The sequence below is a fragment of the Ambystoma mexicanum genome, chromosome 2q, assembly GCF_040938575.1.
Source record: "Ambystoma mexicanum isolate Mex_15411 chromosome 2q, UKY_AmexF1_1, whole genome shotgun sequence".
Classification (NCBI taxonomy): Eukaryota; Metazoa; Chordata; class Amphibia; order Caudata; family Ambystomatidae; genus Ambystoma; species Ambystoma mexicanum.
Window position 1 is genome coordinate 367,163,942 of NC_090924.1, and position 14,423 is coordinate 367,178,364.

The following is a 14,423-nucleotide window of genomic DNA, read 5'->3' on the forward strand; positions in this document are numbered from 1 at the left end:
TCTCAGTTAATCAGATTGCGCATGGCAGGGGGAAGTTTTGTTCTTCCCCTCCTTGGAATGACATTGTGCCCTCCTCTGCTGTCACATTCCAACTAAATGACAGGGTGGACTGTGTCTGTAGGTTGTGTCCATGTCAGAGTACACAGGTCTATGCTTTTGCTGTGGTGCGAGCTTAATCAAATCTGTGTGGTTTGCCCCACACATTTTACTGAGGTTGGTCTACTAGCCTTCCATTTATTTAAAAAATTTTCTTAAAACCCAGGCAAGCGAACGCCCACCATGCGGACGGCCCAATTCTACACAGTACCAATTTTTGGGTTGTGAGGAGGGAACTTTGGCTTCAAATTATTGGATCCTTGGCTCAGTGTCAATTAAAAACACATTCTTACTTCTCTTCCGTAATATCACCACCCAATTACCCTTTCCGCATGTTGAGGTCTATGTTCATAAAGTACTCGAAGGACTCAGTATTGCAGTATGACTCTTAGTGGTCAGGCAGTATCTTTTTCACCATCTTGAACTGCTCTGAGGACAAGCTTTATCGAGAACTAGTGAAGACAAATGCGTTTTAGCAGTGGGTGGGGGGAGGACAAGTTATCTCAAAGCAAAATTCACACCCTGTGAATCTAACTATTGATTTCTCAAAAGGACTCTTTGCAAGTTCTAAAAAGAGTACTTCTAAACCAGTGAATGTTTTTTCTTGAACTTAAAGCCACTAGTTGATTTCAATACTTGTGTCTAGCCTTTTTTGTGGGGCTAAAATTACAAGATGCAGGCCTCTGTGAAACACTGATCGAGAGGAGGTGAAATTATCACACATGAGTAATCCAAAAGAGATACTAAAAGATATCTCAAGATGGCTCAAGTCAAGCAGAGATGCTCAGCTAGTCCTGATGTTTAGGCTCCCATTACTTTGCATGAAGTGAGCTAAAAAGACAGAACAGGGAAGAAGACCTCAAGGCTGAAACCACGATTTCCCTTTTGGTATATTGTGATCCTGAACGGGTTACTTTATTGCTCTGGGCGTTATGTTGCTTAAAAAAACTGCGACCCACTGCAGTATGTGCGATCAAGAATGTCTCACTCGCGAATCGTTGAAATGTCTTCAGTTTGGTTCCATATAGAATTCCAATAGTAACAACGTTATATAGTTCAAATGCCTCTTTGTAAACTTGAGGCAACTTTCATCACAAGTCGTGGTTCTTTTGCAGAAAAGTGAAATACATTATGTATATTTAAATGATTAATAGCACATATTTTACAAATGTGTCTATTTAGAAATAGACACATATTGCACACTTCGCCTTCTAGCCATGTTTCCCAGAGACAATTCTGATGGTAGACCATAACCAGGATCGTTTTACTTTTTTGTATTCTTCTCTGCATCTTCACTTACACAGCATCTGAAATATTAGAATATGTAGCGTTCAGAACGGTTTGTAAATCCTATTGTTTTCAAGTTTCTTGTACAAAAGCGTGCTAAAAAGGTGCATCTTCAACCCGTTAATAAAACCAGTTCTTGGGGGGCGGTGCTAGGGGGGAACCCTCCCAAATCTCTCCATGAAGGGGTTAGACTCCACCAGTCTCCTGCTCATTCATGTTCAAGATGGGATTTTTGACAATCCCGTAGTGAAAATAAAAAGGTGTTCAAGGATTAGCGTCACAGTAGGTCAAACCGGGGCCAGTGTAATGCTCATGACTGACTCACGTCTGTCTCACAATAAGGAAAGTGACTTAGAAACATTTCATAAGCACTACGTCACTGGAAAGGCTGTTTAAGATTTTTGCATACACTTGCATTCTAATAAACGAACATAGGAGCAAGGCACAGGTAGATGTGAACGGCATCGCAGTGTGGTGATAAACGAATGAGCAGAGTATGGTGAAACTAGGGTATAACGTTCAACTTATTGGCCCACCTCCAACTAAGACCCGGAAAGGCATCTCTAACACAACTTATCATTTTTAAGTACTGTGGCGAACCAGAAGAAGCAGACGGACTCAGAGGTGGCATGTTAAATATGTTTAAGGACAGCTAAAAGAAAAATGCCACTCTAGCCCGTCCGTAGTGCTATGAGGGGTTTTCCTACCTATAAAGTAAATTAATGGGGCTCGTCAGTCATCAACAAAAAAAGGCAGTCCATCTATCTATCCCTACCACTTAATTCATAGAACATAAAATGAGCCCAGGTGATGGCCTTCTCACTCCGGCTTTAATGAGCCCAGGTGATGGCCTTCTCACTCCAGCTTTTCTTGGCTCAATGTTCAGAGGATTTCACTCGAGACATTTTTCACTAACAGTGCTAATAAAAAGGATTTCTGCTCTCCTGTTGAATACTTCAGGAAAAGTTGCAAATCTCTCTTTGAATGAAATGTCTCTAGTCCTTTACACTTTGGAAAGATTTCCTTATCATTTCCCCCCACTTTAGCAGCTTTCTATTCCATGGCTTTATGTCTTGGTCCACTTGCTTGAACTGTCCAGGTTCTCTCGGATTTCCCAAATGTCTCATCTCTCTTGGGTCTGCCAGACCCCTTTGGCTTCGGTGTTTAAGCATTGTGTTGGTTTCAATATTGCCATCACATATTCATCTCTCATGTTTCTCAGGCTCCTGTAACCCTCTTTCTCTCTTTCTGTTCGTGGGGCACCACTCGCCCTTCTCTGCCCTGGGCAACCCTGGTACCTTCTGTATCTCTGGCCGTGTTCTATCAGGAGTGGCATCCCAGCAGGGCTGTGGGCGTTCGACTCCATTCTCTACGTTCTTGGCCCATAAGCGTCTGCTTCTTGAATGCTGCCCGGCACGGCAGACTCCTTGATTCTCGTATCCAGAACCAATGATTCTTTCCGCTGTTTCCTCCTGGTCTCAGTGCTGTTTCTTGGGTCCCTTAACCACCACGGCTGCACCGTGATTGCGTCACTAAGGAAGGCAATTTTCGAGTCTGTTTCACGTCTGGCTGATTTGCCTATCTTGACTCCAGTCTTCCGGTCTCTCTGCTTCCTTGCTTCTCTCCATGCTAGTGCAGGCTCTGAGTTCTAACGCGGCTCTGCCCCTCCAGGACATCAGTACACTAGAGGCACGCCTCTACATAGGATTCTCTCTACTCCATTCATGATTCACTCTCCGGTACATCAAAGGGGCATGTTGCTGTACGTTCACAGATAACTTCAACTGACCTCCAGCATTACCTCAAGCCAAAAGTAGAAAAGTGCGGTCAGTCTTGGTCGCAGGGCATATAGTCGTACCATTTGTTTCTTCTATTCCCATGCAGGCAGAAATTGTGTTCTTTGGAGGCAGTTCCTTAAAGGAATGGGAGGCCTTGTCCCACAGAGGGGAATCACTCCCAGTGAGGTCCCGCTTTCCCTGACCCCTAAGGAGGGTCTTGCTTAGCAGGCTCACCTCCCTAGCTTCAAAGGGGGTGGCTCCCCATCGGGAGATGGGACGAATTGCCTAGATTTGTCACAGAACAGGGAATCTCATCTGGCCCTTTGTTCACTGCTAAAATAGATGAAAACATAGAATAAAGCATTAGGCATGGATGCCAATAAAAGATGTGGACGCACATGAATGCTTTGGGTTACCTCACAGCAGTAATGTGCATTCCTACCACCTGACCAGTGTGCTTTGTGCATGGGATTGGGATGTGTGGCTGGAATATATACAAGCAGAGGCCAATACTTGGTATGGCCAGTATAGTATCAATAGTAGATGGTTAAAATAAATGTACTTTGCACACTCTAAAAAAACTTGAAGATGACAGTGAAGAACTACTTTATTCCACATTAATTCTTATGAGGTGTGATGTTACATTTATGAATATATGCCCCTTTATGAGAGCTAATGAAATAAGGATAGAGACATTGCCGACAGCTTTCCTGTCTTTATCTGATGTTCCCAGGCCTCCAGATAAGCATAGTAATGGGCCTTCTTTACGCATTAAAATGTTGTAAATACGAAACCTTTTATCTTTTTATGCATACCATTTAAGCATTGGTTGAGAGTAGAGTTAAAAGCAAAGGGAAAGTGACGTGACAGAAACCAGAACACATATACTTTGCCCTTGAGGGACGGGAGAAACGACTTGAGATCCCAGAACACAGCTCGGAGCTCCAGGATATTGATGTGGAGAGACCTCCCTTCCGGGAGCCAAAGATGCATGAAGGTAGCATGAATTCAGACCAAAAAGGTCATGAAAAGAATCAATCATTGTCCATGATGGGCAATTTGGTTATCTTTCTAGTTCGAAATGCAATGTGTTGTTACTATCAATTAAAATCAACAATTCTGTTATTTATGGCTTTCGTCAAAGCTCTATACAGGGAACATATTTACAAACTTATATCACCCAGCCGAAGTTGATACTTATTCATCAACCTCAAGTATGAAAGGCCGCGTTGGCCTTACCAGGATTCAAATCTGCAACCTGGAGATCACTCGGAGATAGCAGCAGCGTGCGCTCAACCCGCTGAGATCGCTATCTGGCCCCTGATGCATCACAATGCCTTGATGTGGTATATTCATACATATTTATGCGTGAAGTAGGTTTTCCACAAATGTAATTAGTTAGTTGAAGCCCGCAATCTTTGCTACACAAATATTTTAGTTATGTGTTATATTAAGTTTCAAGTTTAGTAATGTTCTGGTTGCCTTTCACATACTATTTATTTTACACTCTTGCCAAGTCAAATAATGTTTACTCTTACAATTGAATTAACACTCTGATTATTAAAAGAGCGTGTACATTATTCACAACTCAAAACTTTATCTGGGGAACAGATCTAATATCTAGTTTAAAAGTTCATTAAGCCTCAACATGCAATCAATGTTGCTAATGGTACTATAAATGTCAAAACATTTGTCATGGGCGCCCCTCTATGAGAACGAACATGGAAAAAATTGCCTGTTCTATGGGATGGTACCCACTCTAGAGTCCACAGCCACATTTTAGCTCACTGTACCTTTTACAGATGGGAAATACCCATTTGCATATCAGTCTTTGTCCCGCCCACGTGGGCAGTCCTCACTGATGAGGCCCAACAAGTATGGGGTTGCTGTTGGTACTCTTGTTCAGAAGGGAATCGCCATAGCATTTTGATGCAGATTTTCCCATCTGTGAAAGATACAGTGAGCTAAAGTGTGGCTGCAGACTCTCGAGTGGGTACCTTCCCAAAGAACAGGTCAATGGGCCGTGTTCGTTCTCGCAGAGGGGTGCCTATGGACTATTTCTTTGATGGTACTATAAAAGGTCAGCAGCAACATTGTCCTTGCTTAAGGGTGAGTGGTTGTCATTAAAGAAATCATAGTTGTCACAGTATCCTTCAAATCTTCCAGACTACACTTCAAACATTCCAAACCTTACTCTCAAGTCTCGCTGTTATAAAACAGAAATGAAATTGTTACATTTGTAATTGAAATAAAAACTCAGCAAAACCTGTCCCTTTAGGGGTAAACCAGATAGGTATTTCACTTTTGTATGTAGTGCTTCATGCAGATTTCCTTGAACTTCTAAGTACTGTGATTATTATTACCTCAGTCGATAGTTTAGTGACCTCTGAAGGATCTAAGGGTAACTCGAGCCAGCCAACATTTGACCATGAGATTAGATATAGATTTTCACATTGAGCACTTGCCTCTCTGCGCTATCGTATCACAGCACTGGCATACCATTAAATAAAACTCGTTTCAGTAAATGCAGACTTTGAATAATCATGAAAAGACAATTCTATCATCAAACCTCAAAACAAGAATACAAGACATGTTTGCTTTACTGTGTAATTGGCCATGTTTGCCTATGTATTACAAATTACAATATATGCAGAAGAGGTCAAATATGAAGACCTTTGTAAAGGAAAAATGAAAGGCGTATCGAGTGGCTTATCCTCCTGCAAAATGCTTTCGGAAATAAACCAGCTGAATAGTGGCTGGGAACCGGGACAGAAATCATTTCTTGTTCTAAGCCTGATTTTGTTCTTATTATGGTTTACTAATGTCCTACTATGTCGTGTTTCTGATTCTGGAAGAAGAGTTAGCCTTCTTATTTGAACTAGTTCCTATCAATGCTTTGTTAGTTCGATGTGTGAGGAGCTTGCACTGTAGATGAATTGACTGTTCCTGTTCTATGTGGGTGGTATCCAGTTCTAATAAGCTATTCTTATGCTATGTGAGGGGAGCTTGTAGCGCTTAGTCCCTGCTGAGCAAGTTCTTTGTTAGGGTAATTTGGACTGCTGTGGCCTATGCAGTTTCCATTCTACGCAAGTTCTTGCATCTAGGGCCCTTCCTTTACCTGTTTCGTATGGGAGTGCTTTCACAGCCTACCCCTCCCTTTTCCGCCTATAGGTGTGCATAATGCACCCAATTGGTGACAGATCTACAGATCTATAATTGCATCAGGCCCGGCTCTAGGAATTTTCATCTGGGTGGGCCAGGGTTGTGATCAGGGGGGCCCACATTCCATTGGGTGTGGGTCTAGGAGTACCCTCAACAAAGTGCTGCCTTTGATCCAAATTTCCCAGATCCGTGATCCAGCAAAAAATGTCTTCCCAAATAAACTGTACATGGCAAAAGAGAAGCAAGGAAAATAGTGTTGCAACATCAATCTTCCTATGCTCCCTTCCCATCTGCTCTCCCCTTTCTGTTATATCTGATCCTCCTTCACCTTTCACCGTCCAGTCACCTTCCTTCAGCTGCCCTAGCCACGTTCCCATTTACCTCCCCTCCCACCCATTCACACCAGCACCCAGCATGCCATTCGTGGACTGGCTTGGGAGAATTGAGGGTGATGCCGCCGCCTCCTCCTCCTCCTCCTCCTCTTCCTCTTCCTCCTCCTCCTCCTCTGAGAGGGCTGAGCAGTGAGGTCCCCAGTCTTTGTACCATCTCAGATGATGTCCGCCCAACACTATCTCCCCGAGCACTGTGGCTACTCCCGGCAGGCCCCTGATGAGATGCTTGTGGTCCCTCCTTCTTGTGAAAGATAGACCCCCCCCCACCCAGAATACTGAAGCAAGGAATGGGAGATTTTGTTGCCTACAAAATTACATTTGTTTCCAACTTCTTTAAATTTCAAGAACAGAACATACCATGTCCAATAAATACAGGTAGTCTTGTTGATCTTAACAATATTTCAAGCACAACAACATTTCCTCCAATAACATACATAAGTATACAATCCTCCCTTCACCCCCCCATTCCACACCCCCCCTCCTTTCCAGCTGAACCCCTACAGTAGTCCCACTCTGAATGTCTCCCATCAATGGTTCATCTCCAAAATTACACTTTAAACACAAAATGTTCTTTTTTTGTTGCATTGTACATCATAATTTGGTACATACTGTTTACATACTGGTTATAGAATATGCAATTGTCCATGATGACTCTTTATTTGATGTGTTTACTTTGATTTCCTATTGAATTATACAATTGTGTTCAATAAATGTGGCACGGCTATTTTCAAAGTTAGATGTGTGTGTGTCCTAATCCCTGTGCTGCACATCTATTAAACCATGAGTGAGGCTTTTTGGAATAGCTTATAATGCAAACTGAATCACTTCTAGGGGCACCTAATTTTAACAGATAAGGCATAGTGAAATATAAAAAATATGCCCAGGATCACACACTTTGGTCAAGTGTTAAAGCTATAATTTGAGCCTAGCTGGAAATGTAGCTACTTCATCACACATCTTCCGAACTCAAGTTGGTACAAAGATGTGTTGAAGTTTGGCTTTGAATACCTAAAATAATACTACATTTTATGCAGATTACTTTAAAAATGCACAAGTCACATGATACCCCAGCCTGACAATGTATACATCATAGTAGAAACATGTTGATGAAAAGATTGGGGGGGGCGCATTTTGTTTTGAATCCTAAATTGCACAGATCAGAATTCTCATGTTTGCACTTTTTTGCAAACGGGGCCATTCATTCATTTTAATTGTCTCCACCAAGTGCTGGACGAATAAAGAGTAAAACACAAAGCCGAAAATCACCTTTGCTCTTTACTTTAACACTACGTGTCTGGAAAGGTGCAAATCACTTCTACAATTAACGATTATGGGAGCCATCCACAATGGATTTGTTTGGACTCTGCCCGCTTTTATTCCAGGTGTAAAAGACAGGCAGGTCCCATAGGAATGAATTGGTTTTCTGTCAACGTAAAAATACATGCTGGTGGGATACCAATCCGATTTGGTAGGGGGCCCTTGTTAAGTCCGATCTGCTCTCCAACTTCACCTGTCAAATCATACAAAATCATGCAGCTCAAAAAAAGTGGAGTTACATGCATTTAGCGCCACTTCTTCCACTTCGCTTGACCTGGAAAAAGATCCCCTATGACTATAACTTAATTTTCCCCATCCTGAATAGAAGCCTACAAGCTCCAGCATAACAATTAATGAGAACTTACAAAAAATCTTATGCATACTCAAAGTGAAATGAAATGCATGTAAAGTGCCAGAGCAATGGTCACTGCCTTTTTACCTTTTCCCATCTCTAATCACTTCCTGTTGTAAATAATCTGTCTCTGAGACATGTTAAAAAGATAAGATCTCACTGGGTGGGCCTGATCAGCCCTGGCTGTTTGTATTTGAGGGGAGAGAGTAAAGCAGTGGGATCAGGGGGGACATTGGCATGTGTCCCTTGTCCAAATGTTAAATCCACCTCTGATTGCACTCTTTAAAAAATAGTTAAATACTGCTTTTAGTTATAAAAGATGTACACCTTTTATACTTTGCACACAAGATTATAGAAAACGCTCTTCTTTTTTGTTATTTTACAGGTGTTCATGTTTCACTTCCGGCACTGCCTAAACACCCAGCACCCAGGATTTACATCTTACTTTCCAAACAAACCCCACAACACACATTCTGTTTGCATGCAAACACTGTAAAGTTACTCAAACAGAATGAGGTTATCAAGTGAGTACTTATCAGTTTGAATCATGAAACGTTCTGTCAGAGTAGACTAGGCTTCCAAACAAAGCTACATTCTATTTAGGTCAGAGCCCCACTGGTAAGTATGCATGAGAAGATCTGAAAGTGGTCAATACTTGCCAACATAGCCTTATTTTCAGGTAAGACCTTGTTGCACCAGCTCAGTGAGGTGCAGCTTGATTCCCTAGGCGTAGCAAGCAAGACACCCACATCTGGGCATATACACATTTACTTAGGGAGACAAGCGGAAGCCAACATGCATTGGCAACGCCCACAGCTTGGGTTTTTGATTAGGCATGGATAGGCATTTGCCAAACACTGCCATAAGGGTACCACCTGGCCATAAGATAGAACTGCTGGAAAATGGTGCCAGTAACTGGGCATATGATGGCATTGCCTGGCAAATGTCTGCTAATACCTATACGCAAGCCAAAACTGCTGGGTTTGTGATTGCAGGTTTCAGTGCAAGTCACAGAGGAATTGGCAAATGTATTGCTTAGAATATCAACTGGCTGAAAACAAAGAGAATTGTACTACACCAGGAGCTCATTTACAGAGGCAATTAAGTAATTAAACACTCAAAAGAATGCTTAGGTAGAACACTGGCAGGCCCTATACAGCAACACGTTTGGTGTTACATTGTGATAGAGCTTGCTCAAAAAGTTCTAGAAAGGTTAGGTTTTGGTGGTGAGGCATTGACCTAGCCATGGTTAGTCGTTAAGTGGGTAAATGACCAGACACACCCATAGGATGTGTTTTTCCTCACATTTTATTGCCATCCTATCTGTGTTCCACATACTGCGTTCTGGTTGTATCTAATAGCTAAAAAGTCTCTGAATAAATTAGAACCCCCGTCATTGCTCTGGCCAGCCGTCCATACCATTGTTTTCGTATCAGCCTTAGCCCGGTCACTAATGTCAAAAGCCATTCCCAAACTGCTAGACCACAGGGCCTAAACATGTGTGTGGTTGCTTTTGTTTCAGTGGAGAGGGAACATGGCCTGGCAATTCAGATTGAACTGCACCTTTTGGTGGCAGCACCAAAAGCCATTTGCTAATAGCTTGTCCCCATTTCTAATCGCACAAACATACTACAGAATTATGGCATGGAATGTTGCGAAGAGCAATGGTAGTGGACATTTTTAATTCAAAGCCTTGCATCTATCACTTTTTGATTTTACTACAGTCTCCCCTACAAAATTACATTTTTGTTACTACCAACCTTATCTTTTCACTTATACTCAAGTAGTTAATGTAGCAGAATATATATTTTGAATGGAATTTGTCAGGGCCCCCAGTCAGTTGACGCACCTTCTGCAGAAATCTGTCTTCAAGCAACTTTACCTGTCATTTATTGTTTGATATAGTTAACCATTTTATTAAGCATGATGTGAAAAAACACTATATTCCCACAAAAAATAAACACACTTAAAATTACAGAAACCAACATTGTGATTTAAGGTTTGAGAAAACAGTTGTAGGCAGCCTGCTTAAATAATTGTGCTACCTCACTTGGAGGTGTGACTGGCCCTTCATCACCCTGGTCAGTTGTACTTTTATGGCTGTGGGTCAAATCATTGTCTAGGGCAAGAAAACAAATCCTTGCTGGGCCTCCTGAAATTCAGCGTCTCAGAATGATGTCTCTGAGGTTACTGCTGAATGTTTAGAGTGACATCCACCCCCCACTGCCTTGGTTACCAGTGGTGTATAACACCACTGACATGGCCTCCTTTGTAGGGGCGGGGGGGCAGAGGGCAGAGGCTGGCTCGGGGGGGGGCCTGGCCCCCTGGTCCTTGTTGGAGCCGGGCCTGAATTGCATGCGTCTTTTTCTAGCAGTACACTCACTCAATTGTTATATCACAAAATACATTGAATTTATTTGCGTTTGTACATGGTTTTTTAAAACAAGAAAAAATGATACACGCTACAAATGTCGCAATCCAAATACATTTTTACACAATTCATCAACAAATTCTTATATGGTCTATATTATCGATCATATAGCGCTACTATAGGTTACCAATGTATAGGAGGTTACATGGGCACTTAATAACATATGCTCCATTTGGTTAGGCAGTTGGTGAAACTTCTGTTTAAAACCATTGAGGTCAATCTCCTTGATATTTTGTGTCAAACTACACACTGAGCATTTTCCACATTTGTAATGGCCGACTACAGGGGGTAGACCACCCCATGCAGTTCCATCTCTATTTGAGTGGAACTTCGACTGCTGTGACCACGAGTTATCTGTGCTAATCCTGTACGGTTGAAACCCATGAAGGGGAAGCACAGAGTGTTGGTGCTGATTTGTTGCATTTTTGAGAGGGTGCTTGTGCTCCTGCACACTGCATTATCTGTAAATTGTGAGAGAAACCTGCTTTTTGTCATGATGTGGATGGGCCACATGATAACAATTTCCATACTTTTTAAACTTTTTGTACACTGGATTTCATAAATGTTTTACTCTTGTGAAGGAAAAAAAAACATGTTTACTCCCTTGACATCACATTTACTCTCCAAGTTTAAAAATAGGAAGTAAAATACTCCCACCTCAAAATCTTACCTGGAGCACAGGACGTTCCCTTCACCGCGGAAGTATCTGACATAAGGTTAATATTAAGCTTTCAAAGACAACCGAAAGACACAGAGTGATGCTGTTAACCGAATCAATATCTAAACATTTTAAGTGAAAAAAGCTTAGATAGCTTGGATATTTTTAGGCAATCTAGTAGAGTGAATTAACGGAGTAACTTTCACCAGTGGCAGCTGGGGAATTATTATATATATATTTTTTTTTTTTTTTAATGGTGGGGTGTAAATGTTTCCACTAATCGCCCAAAGGGTGGTTTAGCGTGTTCCCCCTTAACAACGTTTTTCGAATAATGAGTCCAATTGGTGAAATTTAAATGGTAAAAAGCCACTGAATTCTCCAAGGGTTCGATATGGCAACGACACAGCCCAAAGAAGGACACGAGTGTGCCAAAATAGATATCCTTAAAGCCACCTATGAGACCAGCCTCTCCGACACCACACAGTACCTGCAGGACTCATATGGGACAGCACCGTGGCCCTCCCACCTCCCCCTCATGAGAGCCTGTGCAGACCCTCTGTCCCTGCTGGTACAGCGTAGTGCTGTCACGTGCCTGCACTCCATCAGATTTGCTGACAGCGAATGACGAGCCCCAGTTAGAGAATGTGTGGAAACCGCCCCGTCACCTATTATGGACATGCCACCAATGGCACTGTGGTGCGCGCGCTGGTATGGCAGATCAGCCTGTCTGGAGTGGCAAACCTTTACATGTTTAACACACATGCCTATCTGTTTCGTGTATTTCATTGTACCGGGTTTGTTTGCAGCTGAGACCACCGTTGTAATGTAGCACACAGGTGATTTGTAGGAGTGCAGTGGATCAAAATAACACACGCATTGGAAAAATAAACACTGCCTATTTATTTTGTTTAAAAGTCTTCTTACGAGACCCCGCCCAGAGGCAGAGGAATTAAAGGTGATGCACGATGGAGAAGACATAGTGCCGAAGAGACGAAGACAGGAGAGTGAAAAGGAGAGAGAGAGAGAGAGAGAAAGAGAGAGAGAAAGAGAGAAAGAGAGAAAGAGAGAGAGAGAGAGAGAGAGAGAGAGAGAGAGAGAGAGACCAGAAGGTTGTCTGTTAGAGAATGTCCCCTACTCAGATGGCAGAGAATTATATATGTATATACTGACTGGCATCCCCTCAGATTGCCCATTTCCCCTGACACCGGGATTGTTTCATGACTAGGAACTTACCTTGTGACACTTGTAGTAATAAGCAAAAAGTTGTGGGAGCCGATCAATCTCGGTGAATACTCGAACAAACACTTTGGCCTGATCTGAAATAAAGACAAAGAATTACAGCTTTCATGAAAACATTAAAAGTGTAGAAAGGGAGTCAAATGGGGGGAAAACTAGACTGGTGATAATTCACGGTCTTGTGGCGCCACCTGCTGCCTAACTACGATGATGCTGCGACTGAGGAAAATAACAGCGCCTATGAACTACCAATATACAACAATTATATTTTCAAATGTTTCATTTTCCCAGAGGCGGGAAGCTTACTTTAGAAGCAATTGCTGACGCCGCCGATTCCTAAATAAGAATGTGGGCTAAACTTTCATAATCAATTTTGTGAAGTAAAAATAAAAATGAACAATACTTACGTAAGGAAAGGCACTGCCAATAGGTTTGACGTTTGTAGTTGTTTATTGCTTTTTACATTAGCATGGAGGGACGGAATTAAGAATGACAGATTGGGAGGGGGTGTTGGGAGAAAGGCAGCACCGGCGGGTGAGGGAAGCAGTGGTGCAGGGGGGAGAGAAATAAGAAAATATGGGGGGTGGGGGGCGGCGCAAGGGGAGGTGGAGGGGGGAACGGCGCAAGGGGAGGAGGGACGGCACAAGGGGGGAGGTGGGAGGGCGCAAGGGGGGAGAAGGCACGGTGCAAGCAGCTAGGAGGGACAGAGGGACGGCGCAAGGGAAGAGGAGGGACGGCGCAAAGCAGGGAAGAAGCGACGGCGCAAGTGGGGGGAAGGAGCAACAGCGCAAGGGGAGGGGAGAGGAGAGGCGGCGCAAGGGGAGAGGAGGGATGGCGCAAAGGGGGAGGAGTGACAGCGCAAGGGGAAGGAGCAACAGCGCAAGGGGAGGGGAGAGGCGGCGCAAGGGGAGAGGAGGGATGGCGCAAAGGGGGAGGAGTGACAGCGCAAGGGGGAGGAGGGACAGCGCAAGGGGGGAGGAGGGACAGCGCAAGGGGGGAGGAGGGACAGCGCGAGGGAAAGTGGAGGGACAGCGCAAGGGAAAGAGGAGGGACAGCGCAAGGGAAAGAGGAGGGACAGCGCAAGGGAAAGAGGAGGGACAGCGCAAGGGAAAGAGGAGGGACAGCGCAAGGGAAAGAGGAGGGACAGCGCAAGGGAAAGAGGAGGGACAGCGCAAGGGAAAGAGGAGGGACAGCGCAAGGGAAAGAGGAGGGACAGCGCAAGGGAAAGAGGAGGGACAGCGCGAGAGAAAGGAGGGACAGCGCGAGGGAAAGAGGAGGCACAGCTCGAGAGAAAGAGGAGGGACAGCGCGAGGGAGGGAGGAGGGACAGCGCGAGGGAGGGCGGAGGGACAGCGCGAGGGAGGGCGGAGGGACAGCGCGAGGGAAAGAGGAGGGACAGCGCGAGGGAAAGAGGAGGGACAGCGCGAGGGAAAGAGGAGGGACAGCGCGAGGGAAAGAGGAGGGACAGCGCGAGGGAAAGAGGAGGGACAGCGCGAGGGAAAGAGGAGGGACAGCGCGAGGGAAAGAGGAGGGACAGCGCGAGGGAAAGAGGAGGGACAGCGCGAGGGAAAGCACAAGAGAGAGGAGGGACAGCACAAGAGAGAGGAGGGACAGCACAAGAGAGAGGAGGGACAGCACAAGAGAAAGAGGAGGGACAGCACAAGAGAAAGAGGAGGGACAGCACAAGAGAAAGAGGAGGGACAGCACAAGAGAAA

General features: G+C 44.1%; 1 protein-coding gene across 2 annotated transcripts in view; it reads right to left on the reverse strand.

Moving 5' to 3' along the window:
• COG7 (component of oligomeric golgi complex 7) overlaps window positions 1-14,423 on the reverse strand; it is a 1,349,184-nt gene that overhangs the window by 795,281 nt on the left and 539,480 nt on the right. For both annotated transcript variants that reach the window (XM_069647398.1, XM_069647397.1), the window contains exon 6: window positions 12,707-12,789. In XM_069647398.1, the coding sequence (XP_069503499.1) occupies window positions 12,707-12,789 (83 nt within the window). The remainder of the gene's footprint in view (window positions 1-12,706; window positions 12,790-14,423) is intronic.